Source organism: Fusarium venenatum (assembly GCF_020744135.1).
Source record: "Fusarium venenatum strain MPI-CAGE-CH-0201 chromosome Unknown EDB82scaffold_1, whole genome shotgun sequence".
NCBI classification, from domain to species: domain Eukaryota; kingdom Fungi; phylum Ascomycota; class Sordariomycetes; order Hypocreales; family Nectriaceae; genus Fusarium; species Fusarium venenatum.
In genome coordinates, this window is record NW_027072129.1 from 1,289,445 (window position 1) to 1,305,165 (window position 15,721).

Consider the following 15,721-nt stretch of genomic DNA (forward strand, 5'->3'; position numbering starts at 1 on the left):
CTCTCAATAACTCCCTAACTTCAATGATGTTCGACTTGGATCGTGACCAGCTGAATTATGCTTCCTCGAGGATAGCAGAGGCAAGCGGCGGAGGATTGACGAAGTTTAGGCCCGGACAAAGGTGTCATTTCCCAACGAGGATCGAGTCAAGGGAGCGGAATGACGCAAGGCGGTTCGTTTCTACATACGAAGCCGGTCGGGTTCGGTTATCGAGCTCTCGCAGTCGAATATGATACTGTTGTTGATACCTGGATCCAGGTAGGGCGTGCACCTTGGGCTCGCTAAAGAGCCTGGTCGACCGTCGTCAGCGTGCGGAATCGATGATTGAGAGGGGAGCGAGGGAGCCCGTTCGCTTCGGTTCGTGGGATCGCTAACAGGGTTAAAAGAAGGACAGGGCGAACAGCAAGCGAATTAATGGTGTGTCTGTTGCTGGAGAAGGAAAAGAAAATGGAAGGGTTAATGAAAAAAAGAAAAAAGAAAAAAAAAATAGAGGTCTGGAAGGTAAGGAAGGACTGTAGCAATGCACTGCGCTGAACCGCATGCAACTGACTGGGCGGAAATTTGGACCAAAACCAACGGATCTCCAATCAATCATGCGCGCTTGGGAGGGACTCGAGTTGTTGTTTCTTGTCTCGCAACCTAAGCTAAGCACACCACTGTGACAGACCCATTCAATGGAAAGCTGTGCCTGGGGTTAATGGGTACTAACCTACCGGTACTGAACAGCGTGGTTCGGCTGCTGACGGCGGGGGATTAGGGATGTTCGGAGGGCCCGTGCCGCCTGTAATCAACGCCCTGGCTGCCCGCGCTTACAACCTGGCTGCTTGCAGGGCTAATCCCCCCACTAGCTCGCTTCTGGTCTACAGTTATCCATCCACAGTTGAGCAGCATCAACAACACAGCAATCCATGCGTATTGGTGTCCATTCCATGTTCTCTAGGAGAAAAAGATGCAAAAACCTCGATGATGATGTAAATCTCGATTGTGAACTTTGAAACCAAGAGAAAATTTTATTCGGGTTGTTTTGGAATACCCAACTTACAAGGCTTATCCTTCTTTGAAACAGCTCATGCTTGCTCATGTCATCCAATCTAAGGCAAGACACGACGACGCATGGATGCTTTCAGACACTGAAGAGTATTTTATCCAAGCCAAATGCAACTGTCCGTTACTTCCGTTGAGAGGTACTACACCTTAACCAGTGTCAGATGTAATTAAAAAAAAAAAACAGAACAAAACCTCGGGATAAAAAAAAACAATGTGCTCACAGCATACTCTGCCTGAAACGCACGCCTCACCGTTAGCCAAGTCTGAAGGAATGTTATAATCTATAACTCATCTACTTGTAGACTCACCCGTGAATCAAAGTCTCTAAACATCCCGGGTTATCACTCTTTCAGCCTGTATCTACGACGCATCAATTACTGCTTGTGTCAAAAGATCGATTTCCCACCTATAAGCGGAAACAATCAACAACCCTCCAAACCAAAGACTTCAGCCCAGCCTAATATCATTAAACCCAATCGAAAGAGTGTCCCCTGCTCGCTTTTCGTCGAGTCTTGCCACTAATGCGTCTCATCCTGATCCCGGGTACAAAGAGAGCAAGGTCAGGCAGGCCAGGACTACCAAGGTTCTCCGATCTGCTGGCTGGCTGCCTGCTAAGTTGAGTTAGGTTTATCGTCTTTTGACAAGGGCAGGAGGTATGTTGTCGTACCTCGCCGACGATCTATATCGTGCACGGAAGTTCTCGTTTCTTGGTTTGCATGTGAGCTGAAATTGCAACTCATTTCCGTTCAAAGCGCGCATTACGTGACGCTGGCATGACGACGTCTTGCAACCTTCATTCTTCAACTACAGTAGCAATCGTCAGGGTATCAGAAAAATTGGTCGCTAGGAACATAAGGGACGAAATTAGTAGGTCAGTTTATGCTACTTAGATCAGACTTCTTAGGTTGTTTATTTTTGTACCCTAAAGGTTAGAGGCTAACTTTTCTGATGCCTGCTAGGTAATCCAGACATCCTACTCCAAGCACTGAGTGATCTCAATCCATGGTACTTTCTCTGAGGGCTAAACACAAAGACTAGCGGTTCTGTCTATGAACAATTCCTCAACTTGCCCAAGTCTAACAGCCTAACAGCGGAATCAGGCCTGCCCACAGCACTCAAGTACCTTATAGCGATAAGGAGGGTGTGTGCTACCCGAGTCCGTAGTGAGTAGCGATTAGAATATATAAGGATTGGTTTTCATGGTGTGGTGTGGTGCTATAGAGGCTCTTTGATCGTCTGAGAAGAATTTCTTGTACGTCATATCCTTGTTGATTGAACCGTCGGCAGACTGGAGACAGTCATGCTTTTGGATAAAACTGTGGACTTCCCTCCATTTCTCTAAAGTCTTGCTTGTAGGTCCCAATTGTTGGACTTCAACTTGGCTCGTGTATCTTGGCGCATGTATTATCTTTCTCGTAAATGCCTGCCTCAAAATCCTCGCGGGATCTTTTTTTTCCGAATCCATCGCTCCCATTACTTTATCGGATCGTAGAGCGAATTCTGGAGTGGCTTTATGCGATAGTACCATTTCCTGTCATTGGAGATGAACCGTTAGAAGTGACAAATTTGGCTGCCACTAGGCTTTCGAAGTATCCTACCCGTTCCAGTGTTGCTTCCGCCTCTACTACGTATATAGACTCCCCGGATGAAAGTGAGGTATAACGACTATTGCATATTCAATGACTGGGATCTTCACTGTTGGTAGCCCGACTTTCTTGAAGAACCTGTATTTAAATTAGAGATTGAAATATGGTAGTAGTTCAGACATACGGATCCGGTGGGAAACTTCCTCTCGTTGACTGTATTAGCCAAGCATAAACTTGGTGGCCAAAGGCTATCGCAACCAAAGGTCTAAATGTTTAATGATATCTAACCATGAGTCGGATAGTTCCTCAGCTGAAGTCAGTTGTGGTATTGAAGCCAGGAATAGGAGATACTAACTGAACCGCTTCTACTGGCCAGTCCAGGAGCTGGTTGAAATTGGCTATTTCTTCCAAGAACTTGATTGAAGTATTCAAGATATGCGTTTAGGATGAAGCCATAGAAGTTGGGATACTCCTTACCAGACCATTTGAAGCTCGCTTGCCGTTTAGAATCCCGGCGCTATCGTGAGAAATCCGAAGAACGAAATTATATATCGCTCAATATGATCAGTTGCGCAAAAGAAGAGCCAGCAAGTCGGCGGACGGGACCTCTCCACAGTAATGTTGTATCATTGGAAAGCTTGCCGCTCTACTTTTTGACGCCATGTTGTTCTCGCGGATCGTGATGTTAACTCCGAATATATACTAGAAATGCTAGAAACCCGAGCAGATTGTATAGGATGAATAATTATAGTTAACCTTTAATTCGTTCTAAAGAGCGAAATAGAAATGAAAAATCACCAGTGTAAAAATGTCAGGTATATTACCAGTTTCCTATAGGTAAATACGGCAGTACTATAGGACTGCCAGGCAATAAGTGAAAGATACATAGAGAGTAGGATGGAAGAAGTAACCTTAGTTTTCTATCTACCACAGAAGAAAGGCCAGACTATATAGGCCTTGAGTTTCTTCTAGGAGGTTCCTCTGATTGTAAGGTATTCGCATTGAGAATTAAGGAAAACATATAACATATAATAGATATTTAACAAGCAGCAATCCAGGCCAGGCAGTAAGCTATCTTGATGGAAACTCTACCCTGTATATTAAATAAAACTTTGGTGGAAAAGAGAACTATAAGCTAAAATTCAAATCAATTATATCAACCAATTAACATGTCAAGATGGCCGAGTGGTCTAAGGCGCTGCACTCAAGATATTGTCTTATCTTACCTGGTCAGCTAGGTCTTGCAGTATCGAAAGATTCTTGGGTTCGAATCCCAATCTTGACATTCTCTTTTTGCCAGATTATCTTTGATTAGTATGTATTGGTTGAAACATATCAAGAAACAGGAGATCTCACAGTATAAAACAATTCAAATGTCAAGATGGCCGAGTGGTCTAAGGCGCTGCACTCAAGATATCGTCTTATCTTACCTGGTCAGCTAGGTCTTGCAGTATCGAAAGATTCTTGGGTTCGAATCCCAATCTTGACATTCTCTTTTTGCCAGATTATCTTTGATTAGTATGTATTGGTTGAAACATGTCACGAAACAGGAGATCTTATGGTATAAAACAATTGTCAAGATGGCCGAGTGGTCTAAGGCGCTGCACTCAAGATATCGTCTTATCTTACCTGGTCAGCTAGGTCTTGCAGTATCGAAAGATTCTTGGGTTCGAATCCCAATCTTGACACTCTCTTTTTGCCTGTTTCCTCAATTACACTAAATAGCATAAACTTATGTGGACAGAGGACGAGTTCCCTGACGCGATTTAATCTTTGGACCGTTAGACCGTTAACGAAAACGTCTTCATACCTTCTCGTATTTTTCACCCAGGGCTCCTGAAAGCAGCATGTAGCCGTTCTGGTGGCAAGGTCCTTCAAGCCACATCAAGATGGGACCTGCCAGGATCTGGATGTGATGTTCATGAAAGCCAGGCTGCTTCATATGCTTATGAAGCGATTGAACAAATAGTATACACAGTAATACAATTCGGGGTCCAAAGATAAGTGCGTCAGTACCATGACTTTCATCAGATTTTCTTGCTGCTCCACGTTGAGCCAATATATAAACGTCCATACAATTATAATACAATCAGTTCCAACCCTGGTTCGCTTTTCCTTTGTAACGCCGTACGCCCTGACTTGTAAGCAGGAACCCCATTCTTTGTACCACCGTTCCAAATCAAATCAATATTGGCTCGTTGGATCCGTCTATTCCGTCCCATCACCAGGCAGCGTTCGGCTGAGGCCAGCCCCAGCCCACCATTCATCGGGAATGTCTTCGCGCCGCGCCATGCTGTGTACGATACGTTGCATGCTCATCCAATCTTCTTCTCTGCTATGCGTGTTGCTTCCAGATGTTGCAGGGTTCTCTCGATTGCGTCTTGTTCGTTCCGGACCTTGCTCGTCATCTGAATTACCGACGGATAAGTGTCCCACCCAAGCTTGACGCGCTCGATTGTAGCCATTGTGGTTTGTGTGATCTCGGATTGATCTAGCGCGCCTCAAACGACCAACCACTGGACCATCCGGAGATCTTTGGTGCCTTGAATCAGAGCTAACTGCACCGCTGTCTCGACCAAACCAATTGTCGAAAGGGCTGTTGAGTTCTGGTCGTACGCCACGTCGCATCTCTTCTCGGCGTCGTCGAATTCGGTTTAGTATGGCTTGCGAACGATCGGGTTCTTCTGTCTCAGACCCCTCGCAGCCAGACTCGCAAGCTTGATCTATTGCTGTATCCTGGGCTGGGTCAGGAGCAGTGAACGAGGTGCCCGAGGTAGCACCTGCACTCTGAGAAGCCATGATTGATGCAAAAGACGAACCTGCGCTCGGCGGTTGAGGGTCGGGGGTGAGGGTAGACAGAAGTGTGTCCCACACCTCAGGGCTGAGGCTCCTTTCGCGGTCACCAAGTCCATCAAAGTTTCGGTTGCGTTGAGTAGCCGATGGCGGCGGGAGTCTGGTTTGGTTCTGACTGGCAAGATTTGCGCGAACCATTGCGCGGTACTCCTCGGCGTTGGACGGAGGACCATGAATCGAAGGCTGTAGCAAGAACGGGGGATATCTTCGAGCCGGGATTTCGTCATTGGGAAACGATGTCACTGCCTAAAATTAAATGTCAATATGAGGTTCGATTTGGAATGGGTACCTCAATGCATCAAAGGATAAACTTACTATCTCATCCCTCAAAGTAGGTGCACCTGCATGGTTTACAGATGAAGTACTGCCATCCCTAAATAACGAGTGCAGACGGTTTTCAACATGGTCCCTTCTGCGTTCATCGGATGCATTCATGTCTCTCAGCACATCACGCAGCGGCCTTGTTGTCAGGTCATTGTCAGGGGGGAAACCAGTTTCCCATGATGTAGATTGATCATCACCGGGGCCATGTATAAGGCCAGACTGTCGTAGTGATTCAAAATGGCGCAGGATCCTGCGGCGTTCGGCGCGGTCAGTGACGCGACCAGTAGTGCGTGTGCGACGGATGCTGGAGCGAGGTGGCGCTGTCGCACTCTTGTCGGCAGCTTTGGATATGAGATCTGACTCGACTGGAGCGATAAACAGACTGCACAATGTTAGTAAGTTTACATTTTGACAGGACAAGGCTGTCACTACTGCAACGAGTATGCAAAGACGGAGCGCGCGATATCAAGTAGCGGCTATGCGCATTCTCATTCGCAAGTTCAGCAGTGTGCAGTTGCGTTGATGTAGTGAAGTGATGGCGATGTCGACAACGATGATATTCGTTGACCGGGGCATCACTACGCCGGCGCAATGACGATAAAGTTTGTGGATGGGGTTTAAAAAAACAAGGATGCGCTTACGGGAGTCCCATGGTTGAGGAAATGCAAAACGAATGACGAGATCGACGAAAAAATTCCAAATAAAAGTCCCAAGAAATATTTTAGGGCGGCGACAATGCTGAATGGTCCCAAATTATTATCATGAATTAGAATAGGCGATGCGATATGACAATAATGATGATGTTGTTGCCTAGATAGGTAGTAAAGTTGATAAAGCCAGAAAGAAGCGTGAAGTGTGAAAGCGGGTAATTAACCAGTGGAGAGGATGAAAGAACGGAGTGGGCGAAGGGGTTTACGGTTGCGGTTGCGGGGGGTCAAGGGAGGTAGAGAGAGTAATAAAAATAAATCAACCAATTAAAAGAGCACCAGCTATTGCGGCTCTAAGGTGTGCCTACTTCGCGTGCGCGTTTGAATTCACGTGTCGAGAACCAATCAACGCGAATAGAGACCAACGCACGCACAGCCACTTGCGACGCCGCATGACGCCACATGACACCACTATATCGGTATTCGGAATCTGTGGCTTGAGCTCGATGAGCAATAACCCCACTACTTTCAACATCAATCGCCCCCAGTGAAAATTAATGGCCATACAAGACTCATTCATGTCTTGACGTCGATGATAATTCTCAACTTTCAAACATCACCAATTCATCAATCCGCTTTGGAACTGTTCTCAACAGCATCTCAGGAGCCTCATACGGCATTAGTAAACCCTATCGCCGGGCTCCGGTGAGATGCCGTCTCACTTGAACGTTCAATATGTCTTCCTCTCAGGAAATCAAGTTCGCTCTTAGCCGCATCAACCGTGTCTTGAAAGGAAAGAGAACAGCTGGTTACAGAGACATCCGCTTAGGTCTCGACCGTATCAAACGTGTTATCCCAAAAAATCAAGAGTGGAAAGGCATCCATGTCGCTGGAACGAATGGCAAAGGCTCAATATGCACCTTCCTCGGCGGCCTGTTCAGAATGGCCGGTTTCGGTTATGGGAGCTTCACGTCGCCCGCTATTCCAGAGAGACATAATGGAGTCATCATAAACGGCCTTTATGTGAATAAACGCATGTACGAGATGGAAATGAAGCATGTTGAAGAGAAGTGGCACCGAATTGCCACTGGCTGGACATATCAGCACCTGGACGATCCCAAAGGTCTATCGCCATTCGAAGCCGAGACGGCAACAGCATTCCGGGTTTTCAACAAGATGCACGTTCCCTATGGTATTGTCGAGGTTGGTATGGGCGGCGCCACCGATGCGACCAATGCCATGAAGCAAAAGTCAGTCACTGTTATTTCCAAGATTGGTCTTGATCACCAAGAGTACCTCGGCAACACCATCGAAAACATTGCCAAAGTCAAAGCCGGCATTATGCGAAAAAATGTTCCCTGTATTGTTGACCACACTAACTCTCCTGCTGTCATACATGTACTCCGACAACATGCCCGGGAAATCGGTACAAACATTATTCTTACATGGAAAGCTGAACCTCTACTCTTGACCCTCAACAACGAAAGATGGAAGCTTGAGAGTTACCAAGTGCAGAACTTGCTGTGCGCGGCCATGGCCTTCCGTCAACTGTTCCCACGACACCCAATCGACCTCAACATGCTCTTGAGTTCACATCCTTTCTTGCCGGGTCGGTTGGAAACAGTTCGCGTAGATTCGCCTAGTATCGAGACGCCTCGAGATATCGTGGTTGATGGTGCTCACAACATGCTGGGCATTGAGGCGTTGTTCAAACATGTCTTCCACCGTTTACGTAAACAGGATCCAACTGTGCCAGTGACTTGGGTCATGGGCATGTCGGCCAGCAAAGATAAGCCTATATTGGAAATCATTGACAAGCTCGTTGAGCCTCACGATAATTTTGCCATGGTCGAATTTACTCAAGGCCCCAATGATCCTCAGCCGGCTCCCGCCCACTACGGTACTGAGCATGCTAGGGGTATTGTCGAAAACCCCGACGACCAAATCTACGATGGACATCCCGATATTTCAGCTGCTCTGCCCTGGGCATGTGCCAAATCCAAGGGTGGGCCGGTGGTTGTGACAGGGAGTCTTTATCTGATTCGCCAACTATTTGAGCTCAAGGACGTTCACCGATCAAGGGAGCCAGGCATGAGAAGACCCGGGCGTTCCCAGCTATATCGATTGAGCCAGCTTGCTAGGAAGAATAAACTCACACCGCCTGAAAAACGTGAGTTCAAGGAAGCCAGGCGGCATTTTGAGCTATCGCCTCGTAAAAGCTCGGTTTTCCGTCGCACACAATCACGCAAGCCAAGATTACGAACAATAGCCCTGAGATTGGTGTGGAGAAAGCCAACGCGGCGAATTCAAAGCAAGGCAGCATTTCATAAGCACCAGAGACGAGGTTATCTCCAGACCATCAATGCTCTCAAAAAAGATATGCAGGTGGCAGAGGAGACAGGAGAGGGACTCAAAAGTCCCGCCGATAGTCTCCTGGCCCGCATCGAAGACTTGGAGAAACAGGCCGAGATGCACAGAGAACAGTACGACGACGCTATGTTCAAACTGAGGGGATACAAAGCCGTACCGCACATGAAGTACATGACCCATCGCGAGATCTTTGGGTATCCCAAGAAACCCAAAGCGCCCACCAAGTCTCCCTTCGCCGCCGCCAAAAAGACCGACAAGCCTGAGAGGAAGAATAAGAAACCTGTTATGGCGTGGAAAGACCGATCTCAGAGCTTCGGTGAAGAGCTTGCCGCTGCCGAGAAAGCGCGAGAATGGTCGATGAAAGAAGCTGCAATCATGAAGGCTGAGAGAGCCGAGAGGGATGCGAAGGACCCCGATGTCATCCTTAAAACAAAGATCGAAGCCGGAAGAAGAGGCATGGGACCGAACGACTCATGAGATGGTTGGGATGTTTTTGGAATATTAAAAGCTTGACTGTACTATACAAAGCGAATGATGAATTGGTCAGGGATTGGGGGATGCAAGGATGTATAGGACGAGTCTGTACGATACGAGAATTGAGGGCACTGCCCATCTTGATCAACCATGAAGCTTCAATTTTACATGAGCACTACAGCTGCGCGAATCTGTCTATGATGTTGGGAATCAGCCATCGTCAATCTGCACACAAGTCTTTGGCTTGCTTCAGACATCACATGATCAGACCCTCACTTTGGGTCGTAATTGACATCTGAAGCTTCTCATAATATCCTATCATATTATGCCTCATCATCATCATCCACCACACAACCCGGCGTTCATCCAATCACTTATATCACCACCATGACATCCAAGAATTTCACTCATCTTATCATCGTCTGCTGCCATGGTATTTGGCTCGGCGGTCCAGCCCATGGCTATGACGAAAATGAATGGCTTATCGCCGACTTTCAACGCGGCGAAACTCCAACTTTTGTCGAGCATATTAAAGCTGGAGTAGCAGCCCTTGCCGAAGATCATGGCAACGTTGCATCCGACAAACAACCAGATGATGATAAAATAGGGTTTTCGAGGTCTTGTCAATTTGACACACGGTCAACAAGCTTTTCCAAATCATGGCTGGTATTCTCAGGGTATGTGTTCAAGCCACGGCATCTTTTGGGCCTACTGACTGTGTTGTTAGAGCTGCAACACGCAAAGAATCGCAGGTTTCAGAGGCGGCTGGGTATAAGAATATTGCTGCCGCAAACGATTACTGGGGACTATTGCCAGACGAAAAAGCTCGAGATGCTGTATTGTTGGAAGAGCGTGCTCTCGACTCATACCACAACATCCTCTTTTCTCGGTCACTAATCTATTCTCGTTTCAAGACATGGCCAACTCACATCACCGTCGTCAGTCACGGCTTTAAGAAAGAGCGGCTTATCGACGGCCACTGCTCGGCTATAGAGCTCAACCTTGATCGAGTTAACTTCATCGGCATAGATCCACCTGGGATGGTAGCTGCGTCAAAGGATCAGGACAAGGAAGACGCTATGAAAGGCGTTGGTCTGGCTTTGGGAGAATGGAAGGATGATCCGCATGGTACTGGGGAGGTTCTTGCTGAGAAGAGAGCCAAAAGAAATCCTTGGGGCGTATGGCAGGGTCATTTTCCCCAAGATTTTGATCAGTGAATTTGCGTCGTAGATGGAGAATGGGTTTGAAGCTTTTGTTGCAAAGGCAAATCAATAGTAGCAAATAAATAATCTAGATATTTAGGCTGTAGCTCTATAGTACACTTTTTTCTCCCTCTCTTACCTGACTTTTCCCTCGCGGTCCCTTTTCAACAGCATTTACCAAGAATCGCACAGCATCTTCCACCATATCAGCACTAAACTTATGTCCAACACCCTCATACACTCTATCATCCAACTCCACGCCCCCATCACGATACCAGCCCTTCTCGCTCACAGCCTCTTTCAGCATTGTGACAAACGGCTTGGCATTTGCATACGGAACTAGAGCATCATTGCCTCCTGAGCAGAGAAGCAATTTCTTGCCTCTGATGCGCTCGTCAAGGATAGTTCTCAGACGAGTCTGCTCGGTAGTTGGCAAAGCTCCAGAGGGGATGGGCGAAGTACCGAAAAGTAACGTTTTGGGATCATGAGAGCTACAGGTCCCGACAAGGTCCTTTGGGAAATACTTGCTTCCGATGAAATCGGCACCGCAGTCAAGATTCGCTTGCGCAGCACGATCGCTCATGAGGTCTGTTATCTCATCAGCTTCAATCCCTTTCTCGTACTTTTCAACTTCGACTTACTTGCAAAATCAGGGCATCCGATGATTACCACAGCTGCATCAATCCTCTTTTCTCCAAAGAAGGCCTGCCAGGCACTATGTCCACCTAAACTCCAGCCCAAACAAACATGTGCGTCAATTTCGCGACCAAGATACCCAGAGACAAGATCCATGAGACCACTCATATCAGCCACACCACCTTTTACCATACCAAACATGTCAATAGCATGCGTAGAGTTGCCTTTATCCCAGGCGTGGTTCGCTGCCTCGCTGACAAGTCTAGTTCCATGGTTGGGCATGTCAAAGGACAGAGCGACGAAACCTCGCTTGGGATTTGATCCAGCTTGGGATGTCCATGCAAAGATGGTGCGCTTTGCAATGTCTTGCATTCTTGCTCGTGTTCTGGTTCGAGGGTGTAAGAGCCAAAGACATGAGACTGGGACGTTGGGAGGCAATTCATCGAGACCGTAGACGTCGACGAGCAAACCTGCCATGGGGATTGTCTTGACTGAAATGGATGGCGGGTCTGGTAGACCCTTGGTAGCGTATGTGTCTGCCATAATAATATTTTTATTGTATGTAAAATAATGGATGTTGATTGTTGTAGATAGTATCAAACCGAGGGTGATATCACAGTTGGATGGTGTTGCAGATCAGCATGTGGGTCTAGGGTAGCGGAGCCGGTGTCGGTCACAATACTTATTGCATCATGACACAGTTCTAATGCGAGATATCAAAAATAAAACCGAGTCTTTACTAATTAATATTTAAAACTATAGTATATAGCCTTTACGTGAGTGAGTGTGTGTGTGTTGGGTTGTTGTGAGAGGAAAGGATGATGTTGTAGATGCTGGTTGTGGTCCGAATGTTAATGGTAAACCAACAAGTACAAGTCACCAATTCAACAATTACCATAAAGCCATTGTTACTGCAGGCTCAATAATTTTTCAAATAAAAACTTGACTCTTTTTCAATCGTAGGTCGATTCTCTGGTACGAAATATCAAGGCACTCCTGGCACACAAACAATATTTGGGTTGTAACAAACATAACAGTTCAAAAGAATTATCAATTCACGCAATGCTGCGGTTGCTTTACGTAAACTAAAATATAAGAAAAAAGGGTAAATAGGCCAACATCATGAACATCCATCGCCATGCTGCTGGAAAAGCAGAGAAAAATATAAAACAAAAGAACCAAAGAAGAACTGCCCAGCCTTTCCTCAACGCCATTGTGCGGTATCGTGCCTTGTCCCGTTTGCCCACTGCCTTTGTCCCAACCTAACCCAGCCCAGTTTCTTTATGCTACCCACGAAAATGTGCCTTGATTCGAAAAAGGGGAAGGAGAAAAGAAAAAAGAAGGAAGAAGGATTTTTTGGTCTTCCAGTGTCTTTTATAACCGAATGCGGTTCGAGAGTGTTTGTCTGTAGTACTGCCGAGTATATCTCGACACGTTTGGGTAGTCTTATTCTATCTCTTAGTCGACCTTCCAGTGGTCGTGTTCATCAGAGCCGAGGTAGAGCTCGACACCGTACAACACCATGGTCAGTCCGATGTTAGCCCATTGCCAGTTGCTGCCCTCGACATCGCCTCCTCTTAATGTCCAGCCGTCGGGGCCGTCGCTGGTGGAAAAATGTTGCAGGAGTAGACTCGTGTAAACCGCTATTAAAAGTGAGGGCGAGAACCAGCTGAGGAATCCAAGGAATTTGCTGGCAGTCTCGGAATCATCCCAATCAGGCTCTTGCATCATAGCTCGGGCGCCTGATTCGCGAATTGAAGGGATGATGCGTGTAGCGCAGTAGAATACCAATGAACGGTATGTCAGGGATATGATGACCGAGGGTGTGATGGTCTGGAAGGCCGCATATAGCAGGGCCAAAGATGAGTGGACGGCGGAGGGCAATGAACCTAGCATATGGAGGAAAGTTGAGTATGATGCCATAATGACAGGTGGTAGAGGAGGAATATCGGATTCCGAGTTGTCCTGGCCGTGTGTTTGGTCGGCGTTCTCTGACGGTAGGTAATCGGTAAAGATTTGGTAAATGCAGAGGACGATGTAGGCAAAGAGGAGCGATGATTCAATAGGGTTGCCGCGACCACTGCCGATACCAAAGGCGCACAGAAACACAGCAGTGGTCATTGCGATGCCAATGAGGGTGGCATCGAGGTTGCCAATTTGAGGGAATTGTGCGACCCTCCAGAGGAAGTAGACGGCACTGGCCATAGTAGAGCTGGAGAGGACCAGAAGGACAATCTGCAATGGTGTTAATATGTGATATATTCATTTCTCCCGAATAAAAACTCACCAACCAAGTGTCGCTTCTTCCACGGTTGACAAGCCACCTGGTGAGTTGTCCTGCAGCCTGGATAACCAACAAGGTACAGAAGCCCTCCAAGAGTTGGAACACGGGTCCCGAATATCGTAACACATTATCCCATGTACCCAGGGTGACCGTCTCGATCAAACCGTCCTTGCCAAACATCCATTCCCTCCAGCTTGTGCTCTTGGAGTTGAACAAACCACCGATTGTTCGCTCCACCCAGTTTGTGTTGCCAGCGTCGACAGCAAACTGACCCAACGCCCAGATGAGGAGGGTAGGGATGATGATCCATTGCGACAGCCGTAGGAACCCAGTTAGGAAATACCTTGAGCGTGACTTTTCGGGTGTCAGAAGCTCAAGGCTGGAGTATATGAAGTAGAAGAGGAACAGGGCTAGACTGTAAGCCAGCCCGCTGTCGCGACCGCCGACATCGAAGGCGACGGGGATCGAGAGGACGATGCTGAGCAGGAAGATGGAGCTGAAGAGCGCCTTGAATAGCCACCACATCGGAGCGAAGAGATGGCAGGCGTAGGCGGCGCCGAGGGGAGGGTATCGGGATCGATTTCGTTGCGTTCAGCAGCAAGTGGGCATCCAAGTGCGGTCAGGCGATGGCGGAGGATATCGTGGCAGTTTAAAGATGTCGCCTGGTGTGTGGAGTTGCTCAAGGGTAGATTTTGCCCATCGATAAGGCTCGTTTCGATCGGCTTGTGAAAGTGCGTGCGATATAATTTAAGGCCGGCTACTAGCGAGAGGGTCCAGGCGGGACAGGGACGAAAGATACAGAGCTCGAGCAGGTAAGTTGTGAGTAGAGGTTGACAAGACCGAACAGATCAGAACAGACGGTCAGTTTCCAAAGTTGGTGGTTGATCAGTCTAAAATTCACGGTACGTAGCGTAGCTTTCACAGCAGTTCTCGGCTGTTGCTAATTGTTTGAGTGTGACTTGAACCCAAGGCGATGCAATGTGGCAGTTGGAGGTAGCGACCAGTTTTTGCTTATCGTCCGCTATCTTCACGTGGCAAAGACAGTGCAGCAATAGCGCAGGCATCACAGAGAAGATCACATCACCCAGAAGCTCAGGCCAGGCTTCAGCGTCACTCGGCCGCTAAAACAAGTTGACGGAGGGGAAGCTTTTTTGGTAGGTGGGTGACGATTGGCACGTGTCATTCGAACAGTGAGTATTATCTCTGATTTAAAATAACCAAAACAAAACTAAAGAATGCTACTGCACGGAAAACCAAGTTTCAGATTGATAGAAAGACAGGTTTATTTGTTCTATTTTTGACTGATTGACCAAGTAGAGGCTGTGTTGATGATCTGGCTTGGTTGATCGATAGCGTCACATCGACATGATAGGCCTGCAGCACATCTCACAAACAAGAAAGCAGATCAGTACCTACATGCAGCAAGGAGGGATCAGGACGATGACAGCATCAATAATGAACTTGTTGTGGCACATGTGTTACGTAGATAAAGAAACCTTTCTATGAGTCTGCTTGTCAGCAACACCGCGATGCATGAGTTTCCACTCGGGTCAGAATAAGGTCAAATGATACCCACGCGGATATCCGATAATTCTTGACTTGCCGACTGATAAGGTTCATGATCAAACACATTTGGCATAGTTTGATCCTGTCATGAGTCCCTTGAAAATGATTCTCGTATTGCGCTTACATGAATATGCTTGTGTCCGACTTTGTGTCCACCTTCGTGTTCGGCACCGGAAAAACACCACAGCCCTACGTACTCCCCACTTTGGCCAAGAATTTGTTTTCCATGTCGTATCGTAGCCTCCATATTCTGACTCCTACATCATCACAACCACTTCACGCCTTTTTGCACCACTTTTCCCCATCTTTGTTTCCACGAACCCAACTTCCGCCTGACGCTTTATTCACTCCTGAACTGATGCTTTGTATTTGTGCTAGTGCTATGATACTCGTGTCTTTCCATGCCCAACATCCTGACATTTGCCCATCTAACTTTTCACTGCCTTGCCTTGCTTTGCCTGCCTTCCATGCCTAAACTTTAAACACGCTGCACAAAACATCGATATACCCTGCCTTGCTCCTTTCCATTCCATTCCGACACGAAAAAAAAAAAAAAACGCAAACGTCCAATATTGGTCCAATCGCCTCGATACCTACGATACGATACGATACGACACGACATGACACGACCCGACACGCCACGCTGCCATCCAAATCCACGAACGCGCTGTATAGAATAGCAAGTGCTTCTATACTGGGAGGAAGGAGCTGCCATGCGAAAGATATCAATTC

General features: G+C 47.2%; 4 protein-coding genes and 3 non-coding genes across 7 annotated transcripts; 4 read left to right on the forward strand and 3 right to left on the reverse strand.

The window, feature by feature from the left end:
• The first annotated feature begins 3,804 nt into the window (after nucleotides 1-3,804).
• Nucleotides 3,805-3,918, forward strand: EDB82DRAFT_t4. The gene has a single exon. It is a non-coding gene; the product is annotated as a tRNA-Leu (tRNA).
• A 90-nt stretch (nucleotides 3,919-4,008) lies between these two features.
• Nucleotides 4,009-4,122, forward strand: EDB82DRAFT_t5. The gene has a single exon. It is a non-coding gene; the product is annotated as a tRNA-Leu (tRNA).
• An 85-nt stretch (nucleotides 4,123-4,207) lies between these two features.
• EDB82DRAFT_t6 lies at nucleotides 4,208-4,321 on the forward strand. The gene has a single exon. It is a non-coding gene; the product is annotated as a tRNA-Leu (tRNA).
• Nucleotides 4,322-4,841: 520 nt separating this feature from the next.
• EDB82DRAFT_519221 (uncharacterized protein) lies at nucleotides 4,842-6,462 on the reverse strand (the record flags this gene model as incomplete). The annotated part of the gene is made up of 3 exons (XM_025732078.1): nucleotides 4,842-5,732; nucleotides 5,802-6,192; nucleotides 6,452-6,462. 3 exons carry the CDS (start codon nucleotides 6,460-6,462, stop codon nucleotides 4,842-4,844), a joined length of 1,293 nt encoding a protein of 430 aa, XP_025591039.1.
• A 730-nt stretch (nucleotides 6,463-7,192) lies between these two features.
• Nucleotides 7,193-10,629, forward strand: EDB82DRAFT_455193 (uncharacterized protein; the record flags this gene model as incomplete). Its single annotated transcript, XM_065607848.1, has 3 exons — nucleotides 7,193-9,244; nucleotides 9,701-9,918; nucleotides 10,029-10,629. The coding sequence occupies 3 exons, from the start codon at nucleotides 7,193-7,195 to the stop codon at nucleotides 10,516-10,518; spliced, it is 2,760 nt and encodes a 919-aa protein (XP_065465321.1). The 3' UTR covers nucleotides 10,519-10,629.
• On the reverse strand, nucleotides 10,613-11,736 carry EDB82DRAFT_531617 (Alpha/Beta hydrolase protein; the record flags this gene model as incomplete). Its single annotated transcript, XM_025732074.2, has 2 exons — nucleotides 11,145-11,736; nucleotides 10,613-11,091 (listed from the first exon to the last, which is right to left on the reverse strand). Exons 1-2 carry the CDS (start codon nucleotides 11,680-11,682, stop codon nucleotides 10,613-10,615), a joined length of 1,017 nt encoding a protein of 338 aa, XP_025591036.1. The 5' UTR covers nucleotides 11,683-11,736.
• A 417-nt stretch (nucleotides 11,737-12,153) lies between these two features.
• EDB82DRAFT_7466 (ICE2-domain-containing protein) lies at nucleotides 12,154-14,130 on the reverse strand. Its single transcript, XM_025732073.2, has 2 exons — nucleotides 13,427-14,130; nucleotides 12,154-13,374 (listed from the first exon to the last, which is right to left on the reverse strand). Exons 1-2 carry the CDS (start codon nucleotides 13,946-13,948, stop codon nucleotides 12,598-12,600), a joined length of 1,299 nt encoding a protein of 432 aa, XP_025591035.1. The 5' UTR covers nucleotides 13,949-14,130; the 3' UTR covers nucleotides 12,154-12,597.
• Nucleotides 14,131-15,721: the final 1,591 nt, after the last annotated feature.